The sequence below is a fragment of the Haliotis asinina genome, chromosome 10 (genome assembly GCF_037392515.1).
Source record: "Haliotis asinina isolate JCU_RB_2024 chromosome 10, JCU_Hal_asi_v2, whole genome shotgun sequence".
NCBI lineage: Eukaryota > Metazoa > Mollusca > Gastropoda > Lepetellida > Haliotidae > Haliotis > Haliotis asinina.
Window position 1 is genome coordinate 45,085,599 of NC_090289.1, and position 27,460 is coordinate 45,113,058.

Sequence of the window (27,460 nt, forward strand, 5' to 3'; positions counted from 1 at the left end):
CGACTCAATGGCTGACGACTCGGGTGAGTTTAAACAATGAATTTATGATGTTGTCTTCCCGGTGTGCCTGTTCAGCAGCGGAACTGGTCATGCATGAGCGGTAATAGCGTGATTCCATGTGATGGAGGGACAATGAGTCAGATGTTCGTATTTCAATAATTGACCTTTTGTTATCGACGTGTATAAATAGCCATTACTGTGTGCGTTCATAAATCTCCTTGACTGTGTCGAATATACACAAAGGATTGAGGCAGAAATTCACGCTTTTCCATGTAATGATGTGATAATCCAATGACATGTCAATATGTATGTATATTTCCGAGCCATTACATACATATGTTCATTGGTGCACGCAGTATGATGATATGCATTAATTTGCCCCAGATGTTCAGGTATTTGAGATGCCTTAATTAAAATTTCTCTTGGTGTAAATATAGTACGTTTTCCATGGATTAAAACATGTGCTCAATTATTTTCTGATGTCATAAACAGGTTGAGCGGTAACGCGCACTGGCACCTACTCTAACGCATGTGTGATCGATCGTGAACAGTTTTCAATGATAGCACGACCAGTGTTCGTTATTCAGTTGACTGAAAGAAACAAGTTCTGTGTTAGTTACAGACAGTATATTTGATTACTTTTTCCGTACCCATTGCCTTTAAGTCGCGCTTTAGCTGTTACGGGGTAACCTGTTTGAATTTCTGTTTAAAGACTTCAATATCTGCTCACTCTGTGACACATGGGGCAGATGCGTGTCAACACATTGGTTTTCGTTTGACTTTTGGATTTGTCACTTGAGCCAATTTCCACAACCTTTGTAACCTCCTACAGTTTTATGACTACCCGGCACGTATATACCCGCCTGCCCGAAAGACTGTACTTCTATCCTGATAATGGACAATTTTTAGATAGGTATACAGCCATATGGACGCCAGTCGCTTAAAGGTACAGTCCAGCCCTGGCATAGCATTCACAAAAGTAGAGATATTCCATTTTGCGAGCATACCACTGGCCATTCCCTATGCATATGAGAAAAGGTAATCTATATCCATATAGATTAAGCATTTACAAAAGACTTAAATAAACTGTAACATTTTCCTTTAACTTCTCTTCATCATCTCTTCATCATCTCTTTCCTCCTTGGCTTCATCATTAACATTTTTATCAACCTTGTAAGTTCAATATCCCCTACTTTTTTATGATATATAGTCCAGAAATAAGGATTGAAACTAAAATAGATTTCTTTCAGGACGTGTCTGTTCGGAAAAGTGTTATTTTCACGCTAGGACGTGTTCGTGACATAACTGATAAAATAGAATGGTGTTTGCTGTGTAAATAGAAGATGTTTGAAACTACGTACCGGCACATGTACCGGCTGTGCAAAAGGGATTTAGAGTCTGCGAATTTCACCAAGTGGAGAACGTCCTATACCTACCTCCTTTTGGGCTTTTCTCCCGCATTAAGCTGTTCAGCCTGGGCGTAACGTACTGGAATACTCTCCGAAGTGCGTTTCAGTGCAAAGAGTTTCGTCAGCCCGAGTATCAACGGCACATTCTGTAAAGTTGTTTTTACCCAAATTATGAATGCATATGTTATTTTGTTTTTTAATGTTGGGTTATCAATGCATATGTTATTTTGTTTTTTAATGTTGGAAAATTGCCTATTCTTGTGCAACAGCGTTCAAGCTTGATTCCAAGATGGCGTTGGTGTGGCAAAGATCAGTACGACCTGCAGCTACCGTACACAGCCAAATTTTCGCGACCGTTTAATTTACGCGAACTTCGCGCCAGACTTATTTGGGTCGTGTCCAGGTACATAAGCAGATACTGACACAAAGTGCGTTTGATGACACGCGTTCTTGATGATGACACACATTCTGGGTCATTTCCCTCCCCCACCATCCCTGTATTTCCCTCTGCAACATGTAATGGGATCTTGTATACCTGTGGATAACAAGGATACATAGAGCCATACTCTGCAACATGTAATGGGATCTTTTATACCTGTGGATAACAAGGGTACACAGAACCACATGGTACATGGCTGGCCTTATGGCCCGTGATGTGAATAACTGATGGTAGTTCTGGTCGTTTACGCTTGTTATCCATTAGGATGGGTCCAGGATCTTTAGATGGTGGTGAGGGTGTGTGCGAGGTTGATCATGAAGTCCAAAGAACGCTTTAACCATAAAGCTACAACACTGTCTTTGTTATGTTTGACGTATGTAGTTTCCGAAACTGTCATGTAAGTTGAGGTTGCATGAGAGGAAGAGACATGTGAAAAACCTCATGGCATTTAGTAAAATTGGACATTAATGAAAACAAGCTCGAGTACATGTACAGCTATACCTATCCTTAAAATCACGGGACGGGCAAATGCGACATACACAGCCAATATCATATGACGTAGTCATGTACCACACTCAAGGCCTTGCCCTCTCACTGCCGTTACAGCTAAAAACTGACCCAAAGGTGACAGATATGTAATAATATACATAATTTATTGTTAATAAACAACGCAACACGATCCATTGTGAAGCTGTATAGACATGCACTATAGGTACGTGATAGGCGTGACCGGCATCAACATGACAAACAATGATGGGGAATGTTCGTAAATATGCTGGGCATGAACTGAAGCCACTGAATGGAGACACATAATTATTCAGCTTAACACAGAAAGTTAAGGCACAGACTGAAGGCACGTAATATTTCACTTTTAACAGAAGTGCGTTCAGCCTGTACAGTTGTAGTCAAGTTAGGCATTCAGTATTAGCATATATATCTGGCACGAGGATGGTTGGACTGATCTTGTCCTGACCGGTGTTAAAGAAGCATAAATCAAGACAGGAAAATAAGTCCCCAGACAAACTGTCCGTGGTGAAAAAGTACCAGTGAAAAGTCCTTGGTTAAAAAAGTTTTAATGTTTTGTGATCTTTTAGATTGCAATCCATGATGGAAGGTATTCACAACAACATGGATGGTTTGAAGTTGGTCTTGGGTGGTGTTATGTGCATCAAGAACTGTCTGGAAGATCGTCCAGTGGTTCCAGAAGGAACAGGCCACTCTGACAGTGAACATCCGACCATAAATATCAACAGGCCTTGACTATCTCATGTCATCATGTGACGTATAATGTAACGTATAATGTTAACTGTAGTCATTTCGCATGATTTTTTTTATATCAAGATGTAAAGTTTTCATTACGGCATAAAACTTTTACGTTTGTTCTATGTGGGACAACGAAAAAAATCAAAGTGAAAAGCATTGTTTTCTATACATTTGGTTTTTGTCAGAAAATGAAACGTGACTTTTTTTTTCAAATCGAGTAGGCACATTTTAGCTAAGCAAATTTAGGACTTTTGACCGGTACCTTTTTACCGAGGACTATTTCACCGAACACCGAATTCGAAATGCAACGCGTATAATGCAGCCTAAGGTCAGACTGAGATCAACCGTTTTTCGACAAATGTCAGTCAACACCTGCTGGCTATGGTCGACCAAGATTAACTTAGATTATACCACGGTCAACGAAGGTTCACATTCATGGGCGGATCCAAGGGGGAGGGAGAGGGTGTGTGTTTAAGGGAGTGGGGAAGGTGAAAATGACTTAACCCACATTGACGATTTTTGTTTTGTTTTGTTTTGTTTTTTTGTTTGCTTTGACGGTGTCATAGGGGGGTTCCAACCCCTTGAACACCCCAATCAATTTCAAAATTCCTGGACCTGCCCATGACATCGATCGTGCACTTTTTGAAACTGGATAATTAATGAATAATTCATGACATGAACGGCACATACGCCACTGACACACCTCAGTATTATTTTTTATACCCCCTTCAGAAACAGCTGTTTTGCGGCGATGCTGCCCTTTATAAACAGAGCCTGGGGTCGAGAGACCTAAACTTACACAGGTTCACCCCAAAGCATAGAACTTGATTATTATGCTTATTGACTTATGTATCTATTCTCGTGTTACATATATAGACAGTGTATCCTAGTATTTATCTTACCGAACACCTGAATTTTAATTTTGAACTCTTTGAAGCACAGGTGTTGAATGCAAGGCGAATCGCCATTTTGCAGACGACAATCAGAAGGCGACAATCATGTGTGAGGTAAGATAATGTTAACTCGCGAGTTTGGGGAATCAGCTCGCTTAGCAGCTAGGAGGTGTAAATATACCAACCCACACACAACACGAGAACCTGAGTGAATAAACAAGGAGTTTATTACGCCACAGTCACAGGATGATTTTTACATGATTAGGTACAAATAATTATTAGAACATATTGACATTCAGCAATCAGTTGCCAAACTACATTATCATTATATGCTGATATACAAAGTACATAATCATCATACGTCGATATACACGACACATACTACAAAAATCAAGATACATTTTCTAACCCATAACATCAACCCAATTTCTTTCATACATCTTATAATACTAGCATATCCAAAACAACATTACGCAGTACATAATGAAATACAGTGTCGAACACTCTATACATTATACCAGTATCATTCAACACGGGAAGATATTCACTCATAATACATGAATTGAAACAATACACGACACGCTCGGCGACATCCACGAAACCACTATTATCAAATAGACAAACATGAACAGCAATACAGGGAGCGAGTTGGGTTTTACAGCGCTTTTAACAATATTTCAGCAATAGCTTGGGACACCAGAAATGGGCTTAACACATTGTGCCCACGTGGGGAATCGAACCCGGACCTTCAGCGTGATGAACAAACGCTCTAACCACTAGGGTACCTAGGGTACCAATCCTGAACAGAGCAATAGAGAGTAATACAGTCTAAAATATATCAACGACCACGTTCCACCTAAACATAACGACCTTGCCAAGGATCTTAACATGTGGTCATGATAGCTAAAATGTATTGCAGAAAACATTGAACAGTAATGGTAACGATTTGCCAAGGTAGAAGAAAGTAAAGGGTCTTACCTGAGTGAATAAACAAGGAGTTTATTACGCCACAGTCACAGGATGATTTGTGACTGTGGTCGTCCCTGTTTTATACCCTTTCCCAGTTGTCATAGCTAATCGGGTTTACTGATAATATTGCTGATAAGTTGTTGTATCTAAATCCTATTGCCTAATTCGACTACCGATAACGTACCTACTGCGAAGTTAAGTTACTCTATCTGTCAGAATTACATAAAGATTTTCATAACGTATTTGACGACAATGGCGTTGACAAGCGAAAGACAAAATGCTTCTGCTGACACATACAAGATATTGGTCTTGGACATTCGATATCAGTGTGACCACGAGAGAAGTGCACGATAAATTGGATTAGCCTATCTCTATCTGTTGACACTTACAAGATATTGGTCTTGGACCTTCGTTATCAGTGTGACCCTTGGCAGACTGAAGATGTGGAACGTGTAGCATTTCGATATTTCCATAAAATATTCTGTCATAGAATCTTTATAAAATATTGTGCATTTCCACCATGTTAATAATAATAATAATATAAGTTGTTCACTGGTCGCGAGGGGGCCATGGGCTCATGTACCCTTGAAGTTTGTTTATGTTCTCCGAGCCCGCAGCCCATGGCCCCCTCGCGTCTAAGTGAACAACTTATAATGCCAACCTACCCATTCATATACTTTATCATGGAAGTGTAGGGAGGGGTGTTGGGGAACTTTCCATGCAAAGCGTCACAATAGAAATAGCTGAAGAGGAAGTTTGGATGGCACCTTTGGGAGCCTGGCATTTTTCGTGTCGAAATTCTTTAAAGTACGGGTTGGTAATGTTATCATATTCTTCCGTTTCCATCCGATAACCCATGTAGTAAAAAATGTAGCTCCTTAGCCCCTCTTCAAAAGTACCTTTAAAATTGGGTGTTCTGTGTGCAAAACGTCAGTCACTCTCTTATTAGAAATAGCTGGATTTTCCACTGGAAGTTTGGCAGGCATTTTTCGTGTCGAAATACTTTAAAGTACAGGTCGGAAATATTATTTGGTTCTTCCTTATGCATTAGGTCATCATTAACGTCAAAAGAGTCACTCTCTAGCTCCTCTTCAAAAGTATACATGCACCTTTCAACACTGGGGCTTCTCCGCCCAGAGCGTCACTACAGAAGTTTTGTTTGCGGTTTTGGGAGCGGTGCATGTTGCAACGTTTTATGTATTATCAATTTAGTAAATACTTATCAATTTATTTAATGAAGTTAGGTAGCTATTCTGGGTAGCCCGTTTACCTACTGGGTGTACTGACACTGAGCTAGCCTCATACTGCCTGGTATGATCATCCCGCAGGCAGTCATACCCCATTTCCCTTAGCAACAGGTGTCCTGTCGTGGCTGTTATTTTCTACCATTTAAAACCTGTTTTGTATATGATATATTCCAGATGTGCTTGGTATAAATATTACCTCACTATGAACAGTACAGTCCCTGCACATGGCGTCGGTCACGCAGAGATTTTCTAAGTTGTTGTCAGTCATGAGAGACGAGGAAGAGTTCTTCTCCTTCATTTCAGTCTTGGAATCTGTCTCCTTCGTCTTTACAGGTTTAGCGGGGTTTTCCGAATGCCAGTCCAGGGTTTCCATACGGAAAATACTGATTTTGGAAAGTGAACTTTGACACCAGAGAGAAGCCCTGGCTTATATTCGGGAACACGGGTTTCTATACTGAAAATTTCTTTAAGTGACAATAATATGGAATACACAACAAGTCAATAAGTGAAGGAACTCTTTTCAATATTACGTTCACGAATATTGCAATGACAATGCAATGAAACGGAGCGGATTCAAACTCTAATGTAAACTTTATAAACTTTGAAATGTTTCAAAACTGGTCATGAGAACTCTGGGATTCAAACGAGTCAATCCATCACACAAAGTCGACAACGCTTGCACCATCATCTACGGGGTTTCTAACAAGTCATTCGAACAGAACAATTTCACAGACAGGATCTTCGTCATCAATGTCGCGTACAGCATCATTGTCTGCATCCATGCCACCCTCCTCCAAACCTGCATTGTATCCGAGGTTCCAGCTGTTCAGTTCACCATAGCTCCATTCGGAACAATATGTACCAGAGAGTGGGACACATCTGACACACGTTGCAATTAGATAGAAACCCACGGGATTCCATTTGGAAGCAAAACCCCTCGGAATAGTAACCCATGGGCTTCGACGCGAGTGTTCTTACTTTCGGAAAACTCCGGTACCGATCTTCAAGGTCAATCTGGTTTATGGCAGGCGAGGTAAGGTCATGTCGATACATAATCATTTCATGAGAAGCAGACCTCGGAATCTCGACAAGGAGCGCAACAGGACGACATAGTAGATTCTTTCTTACAAAGATGTACCAGCTTTAATTTAGGTGTGTCGACATGCATACAACACGGGATATCGGTGTTTTTGGTCTTGGTTTCTATGCAGCTTGTTGTTTTCATAATTAACCTTGTATTTGTGGTAGCTCAGGCAAAGTCTCGACGAAGACACGTATGTGTTTGTGTCTTGTCATACATTCACACTTACTACTGTAAGTTACTTGTGGACCTGTGAAGATCTTAGTTAGAATTGGTCTTCAGCAACCCATGCACGTCACAAGAGGCGACTGAAAAGATCGGGTGGTCAGGCTCGCTGACTTGGTTAACCTACAGTCATCGTATCGCAATTGTGTAGATTGATTCTCATGATATTGATCACTAGATCGTCCGGTCCAGATTCGAGTATCTACAGGATGCCGCCATGTATCTGTAATGTTGGCAACAAACAACCCGTCAACCGTTCTACCATGTGTCATTGCATTGATTTCTACTATGTAATAGCATCACAAATAATCCTACATAACCATGGGTATTAATTAAACACCATTTGATTCAAAGTCCATTCCCGACGATTAATGGCAAACTTTAATCTGAAGAGAATTGATAACTTTTGCCGCAAAGTGAATGTCACCTCACAAATGTGATCAGTGAGAAAGGTGTCAGTGGTAGTGATTGATCGGTATGTTTTAATTTAGGAGACATGCTTATTTAGAATTTCATTTTTGCAACTGGAATTATGCACATGTAACTGACACGCGATGTACAAACACCAGGCATTTTACTGTATCTATGCAATCCCGATTTAATTGCGAAGAGTTGCGTCGCTTAGCCGTACCAGGATCTGCTAACCGTTGGTTCATATACGAGATTTGCTCTCGTACCTCCAGGTAGATATCGATATGTCAACGTGTATATACATGCCACACGAGTGCAGTTTCACTGTCAAGGTCACTGACGCACAGACAGCAAGGTTACACATCGCGACAGCCACATAAGTGCAGTGAAGTATGGTTTTACGCCGTCTTTAGCAATATTTCAGAAAGATCATGATGGGCTTCAGACATTGTATCCATATGAGGAATCGAGCTCGGGCCTTTGGCGTGACGTGCTTACGCTTTTATCACTTGGCTAACCCATCGCTCGCTAACAGCCACAGAGACCCCTTACGGTCCCGGGGTGGTATAGGCGTTCAGCAACCCAACTTGCCACAAAAGGAGACTATGCTTGTCGTAAGAGGCAACTAACGGGATCGTGTGGTCAGGCTGGTTGACTTGGCTGACACATGTCATCGGTTCCCAATTGCGAGGATAGATGCTCATGTTGTTGATCACTGTATTGTCTGGTCCAGACTCGATTATTTACAGACCGCCGCCATATAGCTGGAATATTGCTGAGTGCGGCGTAAAACTAAAGTCATTCGCTTGTTCGTTCGCTCGCTTACAACCACAGGAAACCATGTGATTTGGTAAGCGTTCAGAATCATTACCAAACAGGAGTCTCCTCCCACATTGTGCTGACTCGCCGCGAAATAATACTGTATGTGCTGTAAACACTATGGAAGTCACGAGCAAAGTTAATCTCGTTCCGCTTAACCAAATGTGCAAGGTGAAACGCAGGAGTATGGAATAATATCCCCATTGGGCGACTGGATATACGTGTTAATGAGCATTTGACCCCTTCACAAATATTAATTAGAGAGTCACGATCATACATACAGCTGACATACATAGGCTGAGCTCAACTGTATGCCTTTGTCCCTTAGAGATCGCAAAGGTCGAGTTGACTGGTGAAGTATACTGATGTGAAGTGGTTAGTGTAATGTGATAGTGCATGTGATAACTAGTTCTGACTGGAATCCTTCCTGCTGTTGGCAAATACTGTACATAGCTTCTAGCCATTTACTGGCTTATCGTGGAACATGCTGTTAGCTGACTGGGTGGATAAAGGCACGGCAGGAGGTTAGCGCAGATGTGGTCTCTTCCTCTTTCTCTCTTTCTATCTCTGTATCTCTCTCAGTGTCTCTCTGTTTTCGCTCTATCTCTTCCTCTTTCCCTTGCCATGTCTCTTTCTAAATATATAACTGTCCCTCTCTCTCTTGTTTCTGTCTGCGTCTCTCAGTGTCCCCCTTTCTCCCTATGTCTTTTTATGTTTCTAGCTGTCTGTCCCTCTTTCTCTCTTTATCTCTGTCAGTGTCTGTCTCTAGCTGCCTGTCCCTCTCTCTTTCTCTCTGTTTCTATCTCTTCCTCTTTCCCTCTGTGTCTCTCTGTATATCTGTCTCTCCGTCTTTCCCTCTCTCTATCTCTGTATTCTCTCAATGTTTCTTCCTCCTCTCCTCTGTGTATCTCTCTCTATATATATATCTCCCCCTCTTTCCCCTCTCCCTCTTTCTATCTCTGTATCTCTCCCTGTGTCTGTCTCTTTCTGTCTGCGTTTCTACCTATCAACTATCTCTTCGTCTTTCAGTCTCTCCCCTCTGTGTCTCTATCTCTATATCTATCATTCGTCTTGCTCTTTTCTCTCTCTCCACGCTCTCTCATAAACTCTCCGTGTCTGTATCTTCGTTTCTCTCTCTCCCATCTGTGTCGCTGTCTAAATATCAACTCCCCTCTAACCCCCCACCCCCTCTGTTTCAATCCTGCATCTGTGTATGTCTCCTTCTGTCTGTGCTATTCTCTATCTATCCCCCATCTTTCTCCCTCTCTCTATCTCTCCTTCTACTTCTGTATTCCACTCAGTGTCTCTGGCTTTCTGTGTGTCTCTGTATGGTGTTGGTTCAACGCCAATTTCGAAAACATGCTGTTGAGTTTCGAACACTTTCTTCCTTATTTTTGTAGCAGTATAATTTGTGTAAGTGTGATAAGACAAAGAAGTTAAATCTTGAATTATGTCACTGTTTTATGCATGGGATCCAAGACGGGACATTGTCGCTTACTAAGCTAAACTGTCAAAACTAATCAAAGTTTGAAGAGTGACATAACCCACTTATGTCCCACATTTATACATGTAATAGAAGAAATATCTTTTGTCCCAAACAAACATATTCGTGGCGAAGAACCATATCATGACAACATAAGTATTTCTTAAAAATATCCTCACTAACCGAGGAAACCGAATTACGCTCCTCAATGATTCATTATCACTAATCTATTTGTCACGCTCGGTGTTCTCATGAGCTCTACGTCCGTATATCATGTTTCCAAGGCCACTGTGTTCATGCTGTTGTCACCAACGGCCCAATGCATTTCATTTCCACGCTTTGTGTCTGTGTGTGTCCACGCTTTATGCATTCGTATTTCCACGTTTATACCTCATTACGTCAGTTTATTGGTTTTTGTTTATTTTCATGCCTCTTTATTCCCATGCTTCATGATTCCTTATCTCACAGCTTCATGTTTTATGTCCCGCTTTATGTTTCTTTATCACCTGCTTCGTGTTCCTTCATGTCTGTGCCTCGTGTTCCTTTCTCTCAGTGCCTCGTTTCTTTGTCTCCTTGTCTCGTGTTCCTTCAACTCCGTGCCACATTTTTATGTCCGTGCTACGTGTTCTTTTCCCTTCTTGGGTCGTGTTACTTTATCTCCGTGCTTCGTGTTCCCTTATGTTTACGCCTCGTGTTCCTTTATCTCCGTTTCTTTGTCTCCTTGACTCATGTTCCTTTATGCACCTGCCACGTGTTCTTTTATGTCCGTGCCACGTGTTACTATCTCTGCATGCTACGTGTTCTTTTATCTCCGCTCATCGTGTTCCTTAATCTCTGTGCTTCATGTTCCTTTATCTCCGTGTGACATGTTCCTTTATCCCTGGCTTCATGTTCATTTTTTCTCCTGTTTCATGTTTCTTTATCTCCTGTTTCTTGGTTCGTTTCTCTTGTTTTACGTTTCTTTATCTCCATGTTTCTTGCCTCTGTTTCACGAGTCAGTCTCTCCATACTTCCTGACCCGTGAAGGTCCGGGGTATAACAGTCCCACAGCAGCCCGTGCTTGCCATAAAGGGCGACTATGCTTGTCGTAAGAGGCGACTAACGGGATCGGGTGGTCAGCTTCGCTGACCTGGTTGACACATGTCATCGGTTCCCAGTTGCGCAGATCGATGCTCATGCTGTTAATTACTGGATTGTCTGGTTCAGACTCGACAGCCGCCATATAGCTCTAACACTGCTGAACGTAAAACCAAACTCACTCAAAATATTGATAAGATGAAAAAGTCGACGGAAAAAACATACGTTTTTTGCGTTTTTACGTATATTACGATATATATTGTTTCAGCCAACATTATATTTATAATGGCTGTCAATGGTACAACGTCTAAATGCAGTAACTTCGGTTTTTCTATCTCGAAAACACTGTAGAAATGCTGTATGTTCATTATGAACAGGCCAGAGATCAGGGACACACGCCACTAACGTCAACGACGACATTCCATATCGTCCTCGAGGACGTCATTGGATTGTCTGGTCCAGACTCAATTATTTACAGATCGCCACCATATGGGTGGAATATTTTTGAGTGTGGCATTAAACTAAACTAAACTAATTATCTATAGACTGACTCAAATCTTGAAGCTGTACGTTTTCCGACAGGGACTTTTTCTCTGTTCCCTTTCTACGAATGTTTAAGCGTATTCCATCGACACATACAATTTATGCCGAGCTGGAATGAATATTTCAAGTGCTTTGGTGAGATCGTACAGCACATTCTGTGGTAGCCGTGGACATTCGGTTGTTTGACAATTGGGGACAACTGAAACAACTTTACTGATGCTGCTCGCAGAATGCTCTTCGTCACTATTATATTACCAACAGCTGTTGCACTTGAGTAAGGGAATCACGTGGTATAAGTAACTAACTCAGTAAAGTAACGGTTCACTTGTCTTTTTCTGTCAGATACCATGACATATTTCCTGTATTTGCAAATATATACTAATCGCGGTCGATGAGAATGTTCTATGAAGCGGGACGGTACTCACGATATCTTTAAATTGTTTTTTTGCGGGGTAGCTAACACTAAAGACACGTGACGTTGTCAATTCTTTTTGGTCCGTCATTATTTGCGTTATTTTAACAGGACTTGAATTTGCATTCGGTGAACGGACATTAAAACTTAATTACACCATTGACCCTGGTGTCACGGATGACCTAACCAACGTGGAATGACACCGATGGGAGGAAAGTGCTAACGTTGCTTGTAAATTCTATGCAAATTGTTGTTGTAAGTGTTCGAATGGCGCGTTATCAGAAAGGCATTCGGTTCAATCTATCACCAATACTTTGTGTCAACCAATCACATGGCCACATCGATATACATAGTTTACATTACATGACAGTGTCCATATATATTGTGCCACTTCGTCATGTCAATATGCATAGCGTAAAGTACACAGCAGTGTCTCTACACATTGTGCCACTTCGTCATGTCAATATGCATAGCGTAAAGTACACAGCAGTGTCTTTACACATTGTGCCACTTCGTCATGTCAATATGCATAGCGTAAAGTACACAGCAGTGTCTTTACACATTGTGCCACTTGGTCATATCAATATACATAGTGTACAATACAGAACAGTGTCTCTACACATTGTGCCACTTGGTCATGTCAATGTACATAGTGTACAATACAGAACAGTGTCTCTACACATTGTGCCACTTGGTCATGTCGATATACATAGTGTACAATACAGAACAGTGTCTCTACACATTGTGCCACTTGGTCATGTCAATGTACATAGTGTACAATACAGAACAGTGTCTCTACACACTGTGATACTTGGTCATGTCGATATACATAGTGTACAATACAGAACAGAGTCTTTACACATTGTGCCACTTGGTCATGTGAATATACACTGTGTATAATACAGAACAGTGTCTCTACACACTGTGCCACTTAGTCATGTCAATATACATAGTGTACAATACAGAACAGTGTCTCTACACACTGTGCCACTTGGTCATGTCAATGTACATAGTGTACAATACAGAACAGTGTCTCTACACACTGTGATACTTGGTCATGTCGATATACATAGTGTACAATACAGAACAGAGTCTTTACACATTGTGCCACTTCGTCATGTGAATATACACAGTGTATAATACAGAACAGTGTCTCTACACACTGTGCCACTTGGTCATGTCAATATACATAGTGTACAATACAGAACAGTGTCTCTACACATTGTGCCACTTGGTCATGTCAATATACATAGTGTACAATACAGAACAGAGTCTTTGCACATTGTGTCACATGGTCATGTGGATATACACAGTGTATAATACAGAACAGTGTCTCTACACACTGTGCCACTTGGTCATGTCAATATACATAGTGTACATTGCATTACAGTGATTATATACATTGTGCCACTTGGTCATGTCAATATACACAGTGTATAATACATAACAGTGACTATATGCTGTGTGCCACTTGGTCGTGTCACCAAACATAGTGAAGCAGAACAGCGTATATGTTTGAACAAATAAACTCTCTTCGACCTATTATAGGTTACGTACTTTAATTGCCATGCGATTACTGAATTTAGTTCAGCTGTTGTTATCGTTATCTGCACTCACATCTGATTGAATCAAAACTAGGTTTTGAATGTCAACCTGACTTGTGACAAAAGCAGTGCAGGGAGTTTCCTTCAAGTTGTGTTAAAATCATGGAAACTTGAATCAGATTAATGAAAGACCCCATATTTATCTGAAGGCCTGAAACAACAGAGTGCTGAACAGAAGCACTCTACTTGAACTTCATTACGAATAAGAATAGGGTACAATACACAGGTGTGTCTATATACATTGTGTCACTTGGTCAATATATATAGCTTACCGGAACAAATAACAGCGTCTGTCTCTTCTTCGCATTTTCATTTGCTCTGTCAATGTTAAGACCCCTAAATGCCTTTAGTTTCGTGTACTAGTATATGATATTTATATTTAAAGTGACCTTTAAACTCATTTTGCAGTGGCGCTGTGCGGTATATATTGCAGATCAAAAGTTTAGACTCTCTGGTGTAAATATTGCCACATACGGTCAGCTGTTCTATTGTACATTTTGTAAAATATTCCATACTGTTTAAAGATACGCTTTATCACATGAACTGATGTATTGTGAAAGAAATTCGTAACGTAGATAAAATCATGGTCATGTGTTCAATAGATGATGAGTGAATTCTTAACAAAACTTTACATCAAAGCACAATATTACCACATGCATTTCAGAACTTCGATGCATGATCCTCGTGCAGATCATTTGCATAAGGTTTGCAGCAGTTGTTTCCTCAAGTTAGTAAACCATGTACTGTAACCATGTAGAAACCGCATATAGCAAGTGCGTTAAGCGAGTGTACACTTTTGATGGGTAGTTTAGTATACACATATTCACATACATGGGAAAATATTGATCATTTAGCCAAAGTATACATGGCTGTGACGTGTATTGAATGCGACGTATGGAACATTTGGGTTTATGACGCAGTGCTTCTCAGCAGACTAAAGCTATTGTACTTGAGGCTGTGGATGACTGTGAATAACCATGTCTGGAAGGACAAATCCAGTGATTGGTACCGTGACCTTTCTGACCTTGACCTGATCTTGACCTGACCAACGGATTCAGTTACATGGGCTGAAATATTATTTCTGACGGAATATTGGACAATATGAGTTGTGTGTTCCCGCGTACACGCACACACACACACGCGCACGCACGCACGCACGCACGCACACACACGACACACCACACAGCAATCCACCTCACATCTGCTATGGCCGCTCACTGTATTGGAAATACGATATTAGGATCAACAGCTGTACATGTGTTGTCATGTTTACGACCCAACAGCGAAAACGTTTAATTTAGATGATTTATGTGCCACATCTACGTGACATGAAAATACTGCTTCGTCTACGACAGGACATCCTTGGACGTCTGGGCTATGAAGGGTAGGGTATACATTTCATAGATTCATTCTTTTGTTAAATCGTATTTTAAACTGGACGCTGGAACATTACTGCAATTATTGTTTCGTTGGTATTTTTGTAGTCAACACTGTAAATAGTTTCTAAAATACAATTCTATATATTACTCATATTAGAAATAACACCAATCATTTGTATAAAATAATCTCTTGGCCTCGCCTTAAAGCACTACTCAGTTCCTTTCGTGTGTATTCGTACATATCCGAGACCATATTCGAACCAAGGTCCTTGGTGTTATACCTCCCAAATAGCTTTCAAGAGAATCTTCAACATTATTTTGAGTACGGTTATTTATCTAAGAATGGACCCGTACAAACCATCATCACACCATATATTGTGTGAACCATTTAACATGTATCTTTGTGGCGATTCCGACAGCAAAATAATGCCCCTTGGAACTGAAATACATCCGATAAAACGGTCATGCTCTGAAGTTATAAATATTTGTAATTATTAAAACAAAGAAGTTAACAGTTTATTTGCGATTTACTTCATAATTTTGACAATAATATACATGTCGCGGTGTACTCATTTACTTTGTGCAAAACATCGTGTCATATGTGAACTGTCATGGACACCAGATAGGAGTGTACATAAAACGATATTATTGTCTGCGAGATGTGATTGAAAGAAGCTTATAATGATTTCAAGACACATCCGTTAAAACTTTCGGTGGTACCTGAAAGAAGATTGACCTCTTAAGGTTATTCGGCTCACTGTGCCTCCAAGTGAGGTCGTAAATAACTGTTTATGACCAATGGGCGTTCACGTAGGATTTACTTGAGGACAACACACATCACGTTTCAATAAATATGAAAGACTAAAATCAGATCGTGTTTTCACATACGATACCCAGGTCGCGTTAGTTAGCACAAGAGAGCTTAACCTCGAGACATATTTGTCTCATAAACATAAACGTATACTATCTGATTTGTAGGACATTCATTTCTTATTAAGTCTTTGAAGGGCATTTAGAAGTGAAATACATAAGAATGAAGATTTTTATGGATATCAACTCCTTTATTAGAACACAACGTTTCGGAATTAATGATGAAGGACTAAGCATTAACTCCGTAACGTTGGGTTCTCATAATAAAGAAGTTGATATCCGTAAAAATCTTCATCCTTGTTCATTCCTTATATTTTTGCATTATTCTTTGGTTTGACTTAATAAATGAATAAATGGGTGGATGCATGGGTTGAACATAATAATTACAATAACAAAGTTGTGATTTTTATATGTGGACCGTTGTATTACGACAGACTGTGTTGCAACAGTGCCGTGGTGGAGACGGCGCCGTTACTGGCTGTCAGCTTTGCTGTTCATGGGATTTGCTTTCTTCACAACCATGCGAGCCAACCTGAGCATTGTGATTGTGTGCATGGTGAAGCATGACGATCGGCACAACGCGACTTATCTGGCTTACAATGGTTCCGACTCGTCCAATTCGACACATAGCGTCGTGAGAGGAACAGAGACTGACAGTGGCAAGTGTCCCAGCAGAACAGTAGCTGGATCTTCAAATGAACAGGTGAGACTTTCCCGGATGTTAACTTTCCATATGAATTTTTCATCAATTATTCATATACAGTCAAACCCCGTTGAGTCGAACTGGTCGGGGCCAGGTGGAAAGTGTTCGACACATCCGTCATCACAGACGTGTGTGTATAGATGTGTAGTTGAAATGACTCTTGATTGTGGAATCCGTGAATCCTAACCTTTGATCTTCTGATTGAAGATTTGACAGTTCGAGACAGAGGGTAACCTTGTGATAGGGCTATTCGGGACCCTGATTCGACATATCTAGTTCGAGACAACAGAGTAATAATAGTGATTAATATAAGGAAATCAACAGAGACCGAGATATGATTCCGACACGACAGAAAATTGGTTCGAACCGAATTCGAGACAATGGACCTTTTCTGTGGCTTCACCAGTCAAACATATCATTACCTTTTCTATGAGGGTTTCACCAATCAAACATATCTTTACTTTCTTCTGAAAACTTCACATATTTATACCTTCATTATCTTCTCTGGGAGAGTTTCACCAATCAAACATAACCTTTCTTTCACTATTAAAGCCACACAAATTACAAACATCGTTACCTTCTCTGTTGTATTTTCACCAATCAAACATATCGTTATTACAGTGAGAATTTCACCAGTGACATACGTCATTACTTCCCTGTTAGTATTTCACCAATCAAACACATCGTTATTTATCCATGAGAGTTTCACCACATCCAATGTATTCACTTTCCGACACCAATAGATAAATAACGGCATATATATGTTTGTGTGGTCGCACAGCCCAAAGTAAGATGGGTCATAAAAGATGTGTTGCCAACTTTATAGTACATGTACATGGGTAGTGCTAGAAATGGGTAATTGAAGCTTACGATAAATTCAAACCTTTATCAACAAACCATTTAAACAAAGTAAGCGTAACTTTTCATAGCCAGGTGAACCACTTTCAAGCAGCTGGTCAATCTAAGCTTTTTTCTTTCTTGGCCTGGTTAAAAAGAACTGATTGTAACCTCTATTTTATTTGTAGACCTCGGTGTTCTTTGAGAACCCGTGTGGTACTTTGTGTTGCAGGATGGCGAGTTTGAGTGGAGCAAGGAACTGCAGGGGGTCCTCCTGGGAGGGTATTTCTGGGGTTACTCCATAGGCTTCCAGATCCTTGGGGGCTGGTTGTCTCAGAGATACGGGCCTAGGAAGATGCTGGCTCTCGGGATGCTTCCAGCTGCAGTGGGGTGTATCTTGAGTCCAGTGGCCGTGAGAATAAGCCCCTTCCTGTTTCTGGCAGTCAGGATCGTCACTGGTATTACTACAGTAAGTACAGTCTGTAGCAGATCTGTCGCAGGATCTTGGTCAGCACATTGTCGTCACTTGTTACGAAGTTTGGATTTTAATGACTTCATTATTTCCTATTTTTCTGTTACTATCATTTCAACTCTGATGCAAACAAATCAGCATAATTAACATATTGTTGCGAAATTAACAACGACTGTTTGCGCAAAAAATAGATTGATAGGTGTAGTCAGATATTACAGATGCACCCATCCCCAAACCGCTTCAAGCAATCATTAAGTACCAACTCCCCGCCCCTACCTAAGCAAATTAATCTTAACACTAACAGCATTGCATACTGTAGGTTTACACACTGGAAATCATGCACAATGTCAGGCAGTTCACACTATGTGACATAATTATTCCTTTCTCGTCGTAATCTAACCCCCCTCCCCCATCTACCGGTTCTCATCTAACCTCTCACTGTAAACTGCCCACCCAATCCACCCTGTCTCTCTGTAAACTGCCCATCGTATCTCACTGTAAACTGCCCATCCTGTCCCACTGTAATCAGCCCACCTTCCCTACCCTATCTCACTGTAAACTGTCCATCCTCTTCATCTTGTTTCGCTGTAACCTGTCCACCATCTGCACCCTTAAACGCTGTAAAAATTCCAGCCTGTCTTCTGACGGAACCCTCTTCTCCCCAGAGTGTGATGTTTCCGTCAGGTCCTGTATTCTGGTCTCGATGGGCTCCACCAGAAGAATGGAGCCGACTACTCACTACTACAAACGCGGGTAAGCATTGCCTAATAAACGGCAACGTCCTGAACGATGTAGTCCCCGTTTCTTGGAACAAGCAAATCAAAGCGGTAAAACGAGATATTCTTCTACAGAAAGTCGTCAAATACTCCACCCTGAATACTCATTTACAATAAGTGTGTCATCGTCCTCTGCAAAAATTATACGCACACAAATGCGATCCCTAGAAATCTGGTTTTTACCGTATCACTAGATATCTTGAACCCAAATGGAATTGATGGGTTTGTTGGTGAAACGGACCTTATCATAAAGATCAACTGAACTAGATGTTTATGTAACTGGTTCCATCGCCCTTATTCAACACCAGACAATACAGGTCTTTGAAAGGAGATACATCCAGTGCTCAGTAACGTACTGTAACTTGTGGACTCAATTTATCGACATAGAAGTACACTCCCGACATGACTCACTACAATGATCATGTCGTGTTTACACTTTCGTCTAACAACATTTTCAATAGATTGGTACATGTAAGAAGAGAACTAGGTTTTTCTGTCCGAATAACAGCGAAAACATCGTTAGAGTTGCTTGTATGAACGTACTTCAGAAAGAGAACAAGATCCTTTGTTGTGTAAGGCGTTACGTACAATTACGTGTTTTTATGCTCACATGAAAACATAGATTTCATTGTCTCCGGGGACATCATTGCAAAAAGAGCCAGGCTTGCTTGCCTGAAGGCACACCAGAAAAAGAGACATGTTGTCTTTTCTTACGTTACACCAGAAAACTGAATTTGTTTGACCTTGGGAACAGACACTGCTTGTCTCCAGGCACACCAGAAACCTAAAGTTTCCTAAAATACAATATACCAATAATCAATAAAAAAAAGCAAAATACAACTAAATTTTCTTAACTTCATGCACTCGAGAACGTCCAGATGTGCTTGTTGCTTGTCTGAGGAAACACGACGTAAAGAAGGACTAAATTTGTTTGCAATAAGGCACTTCGAGATAAGAACTTTTTGCTTTGTCTGAAGGCACTGCGGAAAGACCCTGATGTTCCTGCCTTGAGGCACTTCTGAAAACTAAATTTACTTCACACAAGAAGATCAAGATTTGCTTGGTTTATATTTACAATAAGAATTCGGCTTGAATGTGTAAACGAACGAGAATGTTTGTGACATTGAAAATGTGACAACGTATATTGGTCAGATGATTTTCGGACAAGACCCTTGTGTCGAAGCTTGATGTGTCGAAACTACGGTTGTCTCATAGTCAAGAATGGGTGACTGCGCATTCCTTTTTAGTAATTCTGTTGCAATTGTTTGAAACGCCTGGTATCTCGAAGTACATCCGTGGGTTTCTTCGACACTTCGGTATTTGTATCAGAATAACAACACTGTAACAACTCTTTTAATACAGGTGGCGAGTTCGGACATGCTGTCGCGTTCCCGATTAACGGACTGTTATGCAAGTATGGCGGCTGGGAGATGCCTTTTTATGTAGTGGGTGAGTCCCTTTAAGTGAGTGAGTTTAGATTTACGCCACTTTTAGCAATATTCCAGGAGTATCGCGGCTGGAGACACCAGAAATGTGCTCCACACATTGTGCCTATTTGGGGAATCTAACCCGACTTTTCGGCGTGACGACTGAGTGAGTGAGTTTAGTTTTACGCCGCACTCAGCAATATTCCAGCTATGTGGCGGCGGTGTGTAAATAATCGGGTCTGGACTAGACAATCCAGTGATCGATGCAATACATGTGCATCGATCTGCGCAATTGGGAACCGATGACATGTGCCAACCAAGTCAGCAAGCCTGAACACCCAATCCCGTTAGTCGCTTCTTACTACAAGAATAGTCACCTTTTGATGGCAAGCATGGGTTGCTGAAGGCCTATTCTACCCCGGGACCCTCCCGGGTCTAGACGTGACGGGCGAACGTTGTAACCTCTTAACTGCCCCCACCGCCCCGAGTCTATATGTATACCGATGATATTCAAGGAGGCTATGAATAACAGAAGACGAAGCTTACGTCAACACAGCGATGACAAAACATCTGCAAATCTCTCAACAACACGGTATAGGGTTTCGAAGAATAAAATTCTATGTCAGTATGAAAAACAATTTTAGGGTTAGTGTGCGTTGCGTGATATCGGGTTTTAGCGTCTTCGGTTTCTATTTGATTTCTATTTGTCAGTCGAAAACTCTCCTTCTCAATTTAGGCAAATATTATGTTTAAAATTACAATACACAGGTTGAAATGCTGTATCATGATACACAATGTCAGGAGCCAGAGCTAGGCTTGACTGTTCCCATTCTAACGTCACGACATGGCGTTGAGTTGTCCTGTGCCAACGATGTTTTCTGTAGTGGAGAACATCGCTTATTGTGTTGCAGCGTAGCTCGCTGAACAAGATCTGAGCGGTAACAGCTACAGGGTTGGGGCAAGGAGACGTCATACGTCCCTAGGGCTACGACCAGGGCAATATGTTAGGCCGTCCAGCAAGCTAATAACATGTTCGTGTTATAACTTCCGTCAAAGTGTGCGTATGTGCGTGTGCAGATATGTGCGTGCGAACGCGATGGGGTGCGTGAGTATGTGTGTTAATAATGTTCTTCTCTTTTAAAAAATCTTATTTTTTCAAATTCACTGCAGACTTCTTGATTTCCACTTGCAGCAATAGCTGCCATGTCCCTGATAGATGAGGCGATAAAGAGATTAAAACACTGTGCTGTAGTTCGGTCCCAACTGGTTTCGAGAAAAGAAACCCCACAGGCATTCATGTTCTGTTATACATTAGCGAAACTAACACAGCAGTAACCATGGAAGTGGTCTATAATTAATTAAAAAAAACAATTTTACATTTTATCATTTAAAATAAGAAATATTTAAGATAATGTTTATTTCTATAGTCATATTTCTGAATTTGTTTTATATAAAATTTTAATGTTTATTTACAAATTGGAGTTAACTCCAAGGCTGGCACCAATAGTAACTAGACGTATTCCGGGCCATGCCATTCTATGGGAAATATCGTAATAAATAATGGTTGTATATGCACTAACGTATGTATTGTCGACATCATGCTTCTTAACAAACAGTGATCAGAAAGACGCTATTACGTCCTAACGAGGTTCCCAAGACGAGCAGTTCAGGATTATTGCGATGTATCCTGCCTCTTGTAACTTACTCTTGTCTGCTACACTGAGCTCTGTGCTTTTTGTCATCTTTCTACACCTATCACTTAACTCGTCAATTTTGTCACTCGTGGTCAGATCAGGTAAGATAAGTATATAGCCCACTGCGGGAGGAATCTCGGAAGCGCTCATACAATCACCAATTGTCATCTGCGTGTGTGCTGGTGAGCCATGTTGTTAAGGTGTTCGCTGGTGGTCACAGTGAAAACTGGTGTTCGATTCCAGGTATTCCCACACATACATTGTGACATCATGATGGCATACACCATCCCTCACGTCATGTGACAAGCCATTGTTTTCTGCCCCGCTAGCTGAACATCGTATGCTCACTTTGACAGGTAGCCTGTCTGTCATCTGGTGCATCGTCTGGCTACTCGTATCTCGGGACTCTCCGTCAGAGATGCCGGGAATTACCGAGGCCGAAAAGAAATACATTGAGACATCTATCGGTGATCGTGTGACATCCAACCGTGTAAGTAAGAAATATCATAACAAGAAATACTCTCCTAGGCCCTAATCTGAATATATTACGTGCTACCTAGCATGAGTGCTCATTTCATCGACCATCGGGCGGGCGGGTTCAGGTTGATTGTTCGAACTTTCTTCAAAGGGTGTTATGTTCAATGTTACCTGTAAAGATCAGGGTTAGAACTGGTCTTCAGTAACCCATGCTTGTGTTAACAGGCGACCAATGGGATCGGATGGTCCGGCTCGCTGACTTGGTTGACACATGTCATCGTACCCCAGTTCCGTAGATCGATGTTCAAGATGTTGATCACTGGATTGTGTGATAGGACTCGAATATTTTGCTGCCTCCATATAGCTGAAATATTACTGATTGTGGCCACACATTATAAACTGACTCCATGATATGCAGTTTCATTTGTCCCTTAGTCGACTTTGTAGAATATGCTTTTGAAAGCAACAGTATATTATTCTACCTGTTCCGTTGTCGTTGTAGACATACAAGACGCCTTGGTGCCAGATGCTGTCGTCCCGGCCGGTGTGGGCATGCGTGATTAGTCACATGACCGCTAACTTCTTTTTCTACATGATACTAACACAGGCTCCGACCTTTCTCAACGAGATACTCAAGTTTGACATAACATCGGTACATGTGCTCACTAATATCTTACATATCTATTTCAAATTCATTCTGTAATGTACGAGATCGGAAAATATCACTGGAATGGATATCAAGGAAACGTATCACGAATTAAAAGTGGGATAGCCGAGTGGTGAAAGCATTTGCTCGTCACACCGGAAACCCGGATTGGATTCCCCACATAAGCACATTGTGTGAAGCAAATATCTGGTGCCCAGCCCCCTACACCAAATCCCCGATCACCCAACCCCGTGGTATAACTGGAACATTGATAACAGCGGCATAAACACCATACTTTTCACAAATTCGATTATGTTCTCGTTCATATACTGACACTGACGCTATCAACCATTTTACCATTCCTCCTTAATTCTTATGTTCTATATCATGGAAAATATAATTGTAACTGTTTCAACGTCACAGTTCGAGATGTCCGCAATGCTGCATTGTGTCAATATCTGCGCACCTGTTTACGTTAGCCTGTTTCGTGTTGCAGAACGGGTTCTACTCCTCCTTACCGTACGTAGTGTTGGTGAGCCTAGTGATGCCAATAGGTGCGTTGTCTGACTACCTCACAACCAAAGGCTTCCTCAGCCTGAGTGGCGTCAGGAAGGTCATGAACTCTCTAGGTAAGTTATGCTGTGTCAGCACTCTGCGTGCATGTATGCTTGTGTACGTGAGAGCGTATGCTGTCTCATTCATCACTCGCCAGTTGATTAGCCTAGTGATTTGGCTGATTCTGTGTCAGCGTGACTCCATAGCGCTGGATTTGTCATTTGGCTGTTTGCCACGATTGTACACTGCGACGTAACAACTCGGAGGAACTGTATTGGAGAAAGTGGTCAGACTTTGTGTCTTGGTGATCAGACCAATTCAGCGATGACACCAGGTGTTCGCAAGCATATGTATGTTGGTTTCATAAACAAAAAACAAACACCTTCCGGTATAAATAACAAAAATATATTTGATATTAAACATATGAAATGTAAAAGTATCATATCTTTCTCAAGTGTTGAACGTGGTCGTGTGACCCAGTCGTGTAAGAAATGTGTTAGTTGCTCTCTAAAACATTGTGGCTAAAATTCCCAATATATGCCTACATGTAAAATTATTATATCTTCGTCAAGTTTTTATGAAGAATGTTTTATTATCTGTCGCCACATTGCGACTAAACTAAGTCCGACTGTAAATCTTCAAATATGAAATCTTTATCAAGTATTCAACCGGATCGCGTGACCCAGTCATAAAAGGAGTCTCTTGTTTGCTTTCGTCAGATAGCGGGTAAACTACTTCCAAAATAAATGTAAATACTAAATGTACAATTATCATATCTTTATCAAGTATTCAACCGGATCACGTCACTCAGATATGTAAGGAACGTGAAATGAAATGTGACGTGAATACCACTGTGACGTGAAACTTTTAACCCACTCGCTCAGTCAGACATGATGATCCACCCGGTGAAAACGCTCACTTGTGTCTTTTCTCAAGGTATGCTGATACCTGCTGCGTTTCTTCTTGGTCTGGCTCATCTCCCTTGCTCAGAACCGCTGGTAGGTGTCGCTCTCATCGCCGCCTCCGTCGGAACATTCGCCTTCTGTTTCTGCGGGCACATCGTCAACATGGCCGACATAGCCGTGATGCATGCTGGGACTTTAGCAGGCTTTTCTAACACGCTAGCATCCATGCCAGGAATAGTAGCGCCATACGTAGTCGGGTACATAACTAAACAGGTATGTCCATCTATTTTCCGACGTTGTGTGTTTATTATGACTCCGTGTGTTATGAATCTGATGTGTGATGAGGGGGGAACAAATACGGGTTCACATGTAAGTGCTCCCTTATTGTTTTCCAAGTTTCTTCACAATTAAGCTATGCGGTACAAAGCTTGTGAAGAAACTTAGAAAAGTAAAGGAACACTTGTCCTTTCATGCGATCCCTTATTTGTTTCCCCCAGTATATGAACATGTTTATTTTTTTCAAATGAATGTATGCATCCTTTGATGGTATTATCGAATGCTTTATGGAGATTGTACGTCAGGTGTTAGTATCTGGTGATTGTCCAGAGGATTAACATTCGCTTTTACATTTCACTTTGTGCGAAATAGTTTCCACCGTTTTGCTTGCAAGTCTGGCTAGCTATGCCTGAAAGTTACTAGCCCACAAAATAATCCTCTACTCCGAAATTTGAATGTAGATACCGGTTTCATCATTCAGCTTCTACATTAAACATTTTTAACATGGGTTTAAAAGTGTGCTATAAGTTAACAAGACATAGAGAATGTTGTATATATGATTCCATGAAAAATCCCCAGCCAGTGGAGCCAGTGATGGTGGATGTTTACTGGCCCGATTGGATTTTTACTAGTTAGGGGCTAGCGGGCAGTGTTCTCCAACCTTCAGTTACTCACCATTTCACTTTCACATTGCAGTTCATGGCCACAAAACAGGGTATCTTTTAACCTTTCACCTCGTTATCCTCACGTCATGCATCTATTGTAAACCTTGACACCCTTCCATCTTCCAATCTTTCTTCGTGCAAAGGTTCTCTTCGGCGTCACAACCTTTCATCTTACAACATTTCACATTTACCTTCTAACCTTCACCTTCCTTGTTTAACCCCCCATCTTCATCTCTCATTTCTCAGAGCGCCTTAAAGTCACATATGTTCTTGGGACAAACCTAATCATTTCGCAGCTTTGAATGTTGGGCTCAACTAAAATGCCCCTCATGATCACATCGACACCCGGAAATCGGACTCGCAGATGAAACTTTCATACAGAGTTAGATGATTGTATAATTGTCACATGTAGTTGTTGTTCTTACGAAGACTCATGATTGTAATACTGCCTAACACCGATCTGTCGAATCTAGTTGTGTCAAACCTAGGGTTGTCACGAAGTAAAACATTTCCTGCGTATTGTCACCATTAAGCGGTTGAGTGAAACTTCGGATAACCCAACCGTTCAACTTCGACACAACCATACTTAACTCTGTTTACCATTCATCAATTTCAGGGTACCCCCGAAGAATGGCGCACAGCTTTCTACATTGCAGTTATCCTCAACGTTGTAGGGTCTGTCGTCTTCGTCCTCTTCTCGACGGGTACCGCACAACCATGGGCATTACCTTCTGAACTAAACACAACGACAGTCATAGACGAACAGGAAAGGCCTGACGAGAATCACGAACTTGACACCATGATCATCGTTTCCAACAAAAATGTCCCTGATTCTCACAAAAGAGAAATTATCGAAGGGGAACGTCTTATATCAAGCAATAGCGGTATACACAGAGCTCATGACGTATGAGTGAGTGAGTGAGTGAGTGAGTCAATCAGATCGACATGTTGGGTTCTACGTCGTTTTTTCATGTCAGGGTGTATCAGGGTTAAGTAATCATATGACTGGTGAGTGACAAACATCGGTATTCATGTCAAAGTCTGTCAGATGTAGGAAAGTGAGATGTATGATGCCACGTTGTCACTACTGAGAACATCACCCCATCATAATCACAGTCAGGGTCCACTGGCTCAAACATGTCTGTCTTACCTACGTGTGACTCGAGTTTAATTATAGGACTTGTCACCTTAGATGAGATTACTTTGAGCCCTGGTAAATCTGATAAATCTGGGGAAAGCGATAACTTCTGCATTTCATATTTCTACTCTGAGCAATATAACAGACATATTACGAATGGGAAGTGACTGCTTTCTGCACCAGACAGAAAGATGCATGTTTAACACTTAACCGACATCACCCAAATGAAGCTGCTGAGTGTCTCTTCACATTGCTCATATGGCCAGTGCAGTGGTCAGAGACCCTTCGCATGAAAACCAGAGCCTGTGGATTTGACGTAGCACGTCGCTTGCTTGACACTGTTTTCTGTATTGGCCAGGGGCTGCTTTCACGAAGCAACCTTTATTAAGGTTTACCTTAACTCCCACTCTTTAACATTATTACGATGGTTACCTTAGCGACTTACGATCACCTCAGTGCTCTCTGAAAAGATGCCATACAGTACAGAATTGTCATTAAAACAGCATTGACAATCGAGTCCTGTGTCCTTAAACCTTGGCTCGTTTAGGAACATTTGTATGCTTTGTTTTCATCATGATTATGATGATGATGATAATGATAATGATACTACGTGTGTCATGACAATCACTACGTTGTTCTTGTAAAGCTGATGGGAAAGATTCACCTGTTTTGACACGTGAAATTGTGAGTAAGGAAAGGTAAGATATATGGATGTCAACTTCTTTAGTGTGAATAACACGACGAATATAATAAACCATTGCAGTG

General features: G+C 41.2%; 1 protein-coding gene across 3 annotated transcripts; it reads left to right on the forward strand.

Annotated features, from left to right (window-relative positions):
* On the forward strand, positions 1–27,460 carry LOC137298173 (sialin-like). Of its 3 annotated transcripts, none has more exons than XM_067830320.1 (10): positions 1–23; positions 16,559–16,827; positions 17,897–18,133; positions 18,802–18,889; positions 20,275–20,361; positions 22,390–22,523; positions 23,013–23,162; positions 23,653–23,785; positions 24,648–24,889; positions 26,174–26,539. In XM_067830320.1, exons 1-10 carry the CDS (start codon positions 8–10, stop codon positions 26,465–26,467), a joined length of 1,650 nt encoding a protein of 549 aa, XP_067686421.1. In that variant the 5' UTR covers positions 1–7; the 3' UTR covers positions 26,468–26,539. The 3 variants fall into 3 exon arrangements, with proteins under 3 accessions (XP_067686421.1, XP_067686420.1, XP_067686422.1); XM_067830319.1 differs by lacking the exon at positions 1–23 and adding an exon at positions 9,124–9,280; XM_067830321.1 differs by lacking the exon at positions 1–23 and adding an exon at positions 15,193–15,259 and having other exon boundaries at positions 26,174–27,460.

Bases quoted from the DNA above. Each gene is read 5' to 3' on its own strand.
- LOC137298173 (XM_067830319.1), top strand. From the start codon at position 9,241: ATGCTGTTAGCTGACTGGGTGGATAAAGGCACGGCAGGAG. The intron at 9,281-16,558 runs GTTAGCGCAGAT...GTATTACGACAG, and splicing joins GGATAAAGGCACGGCAGGAG to ACTGTGTTGCAACAGTGCCG. The intron at 18,134-18,801 runs GTAAGTACAGTC...TCTTCTCCCCAG, and splicing joins TCGTCACTGGTATTACTACA to AGTGTGATGTTTCCGTCAGG.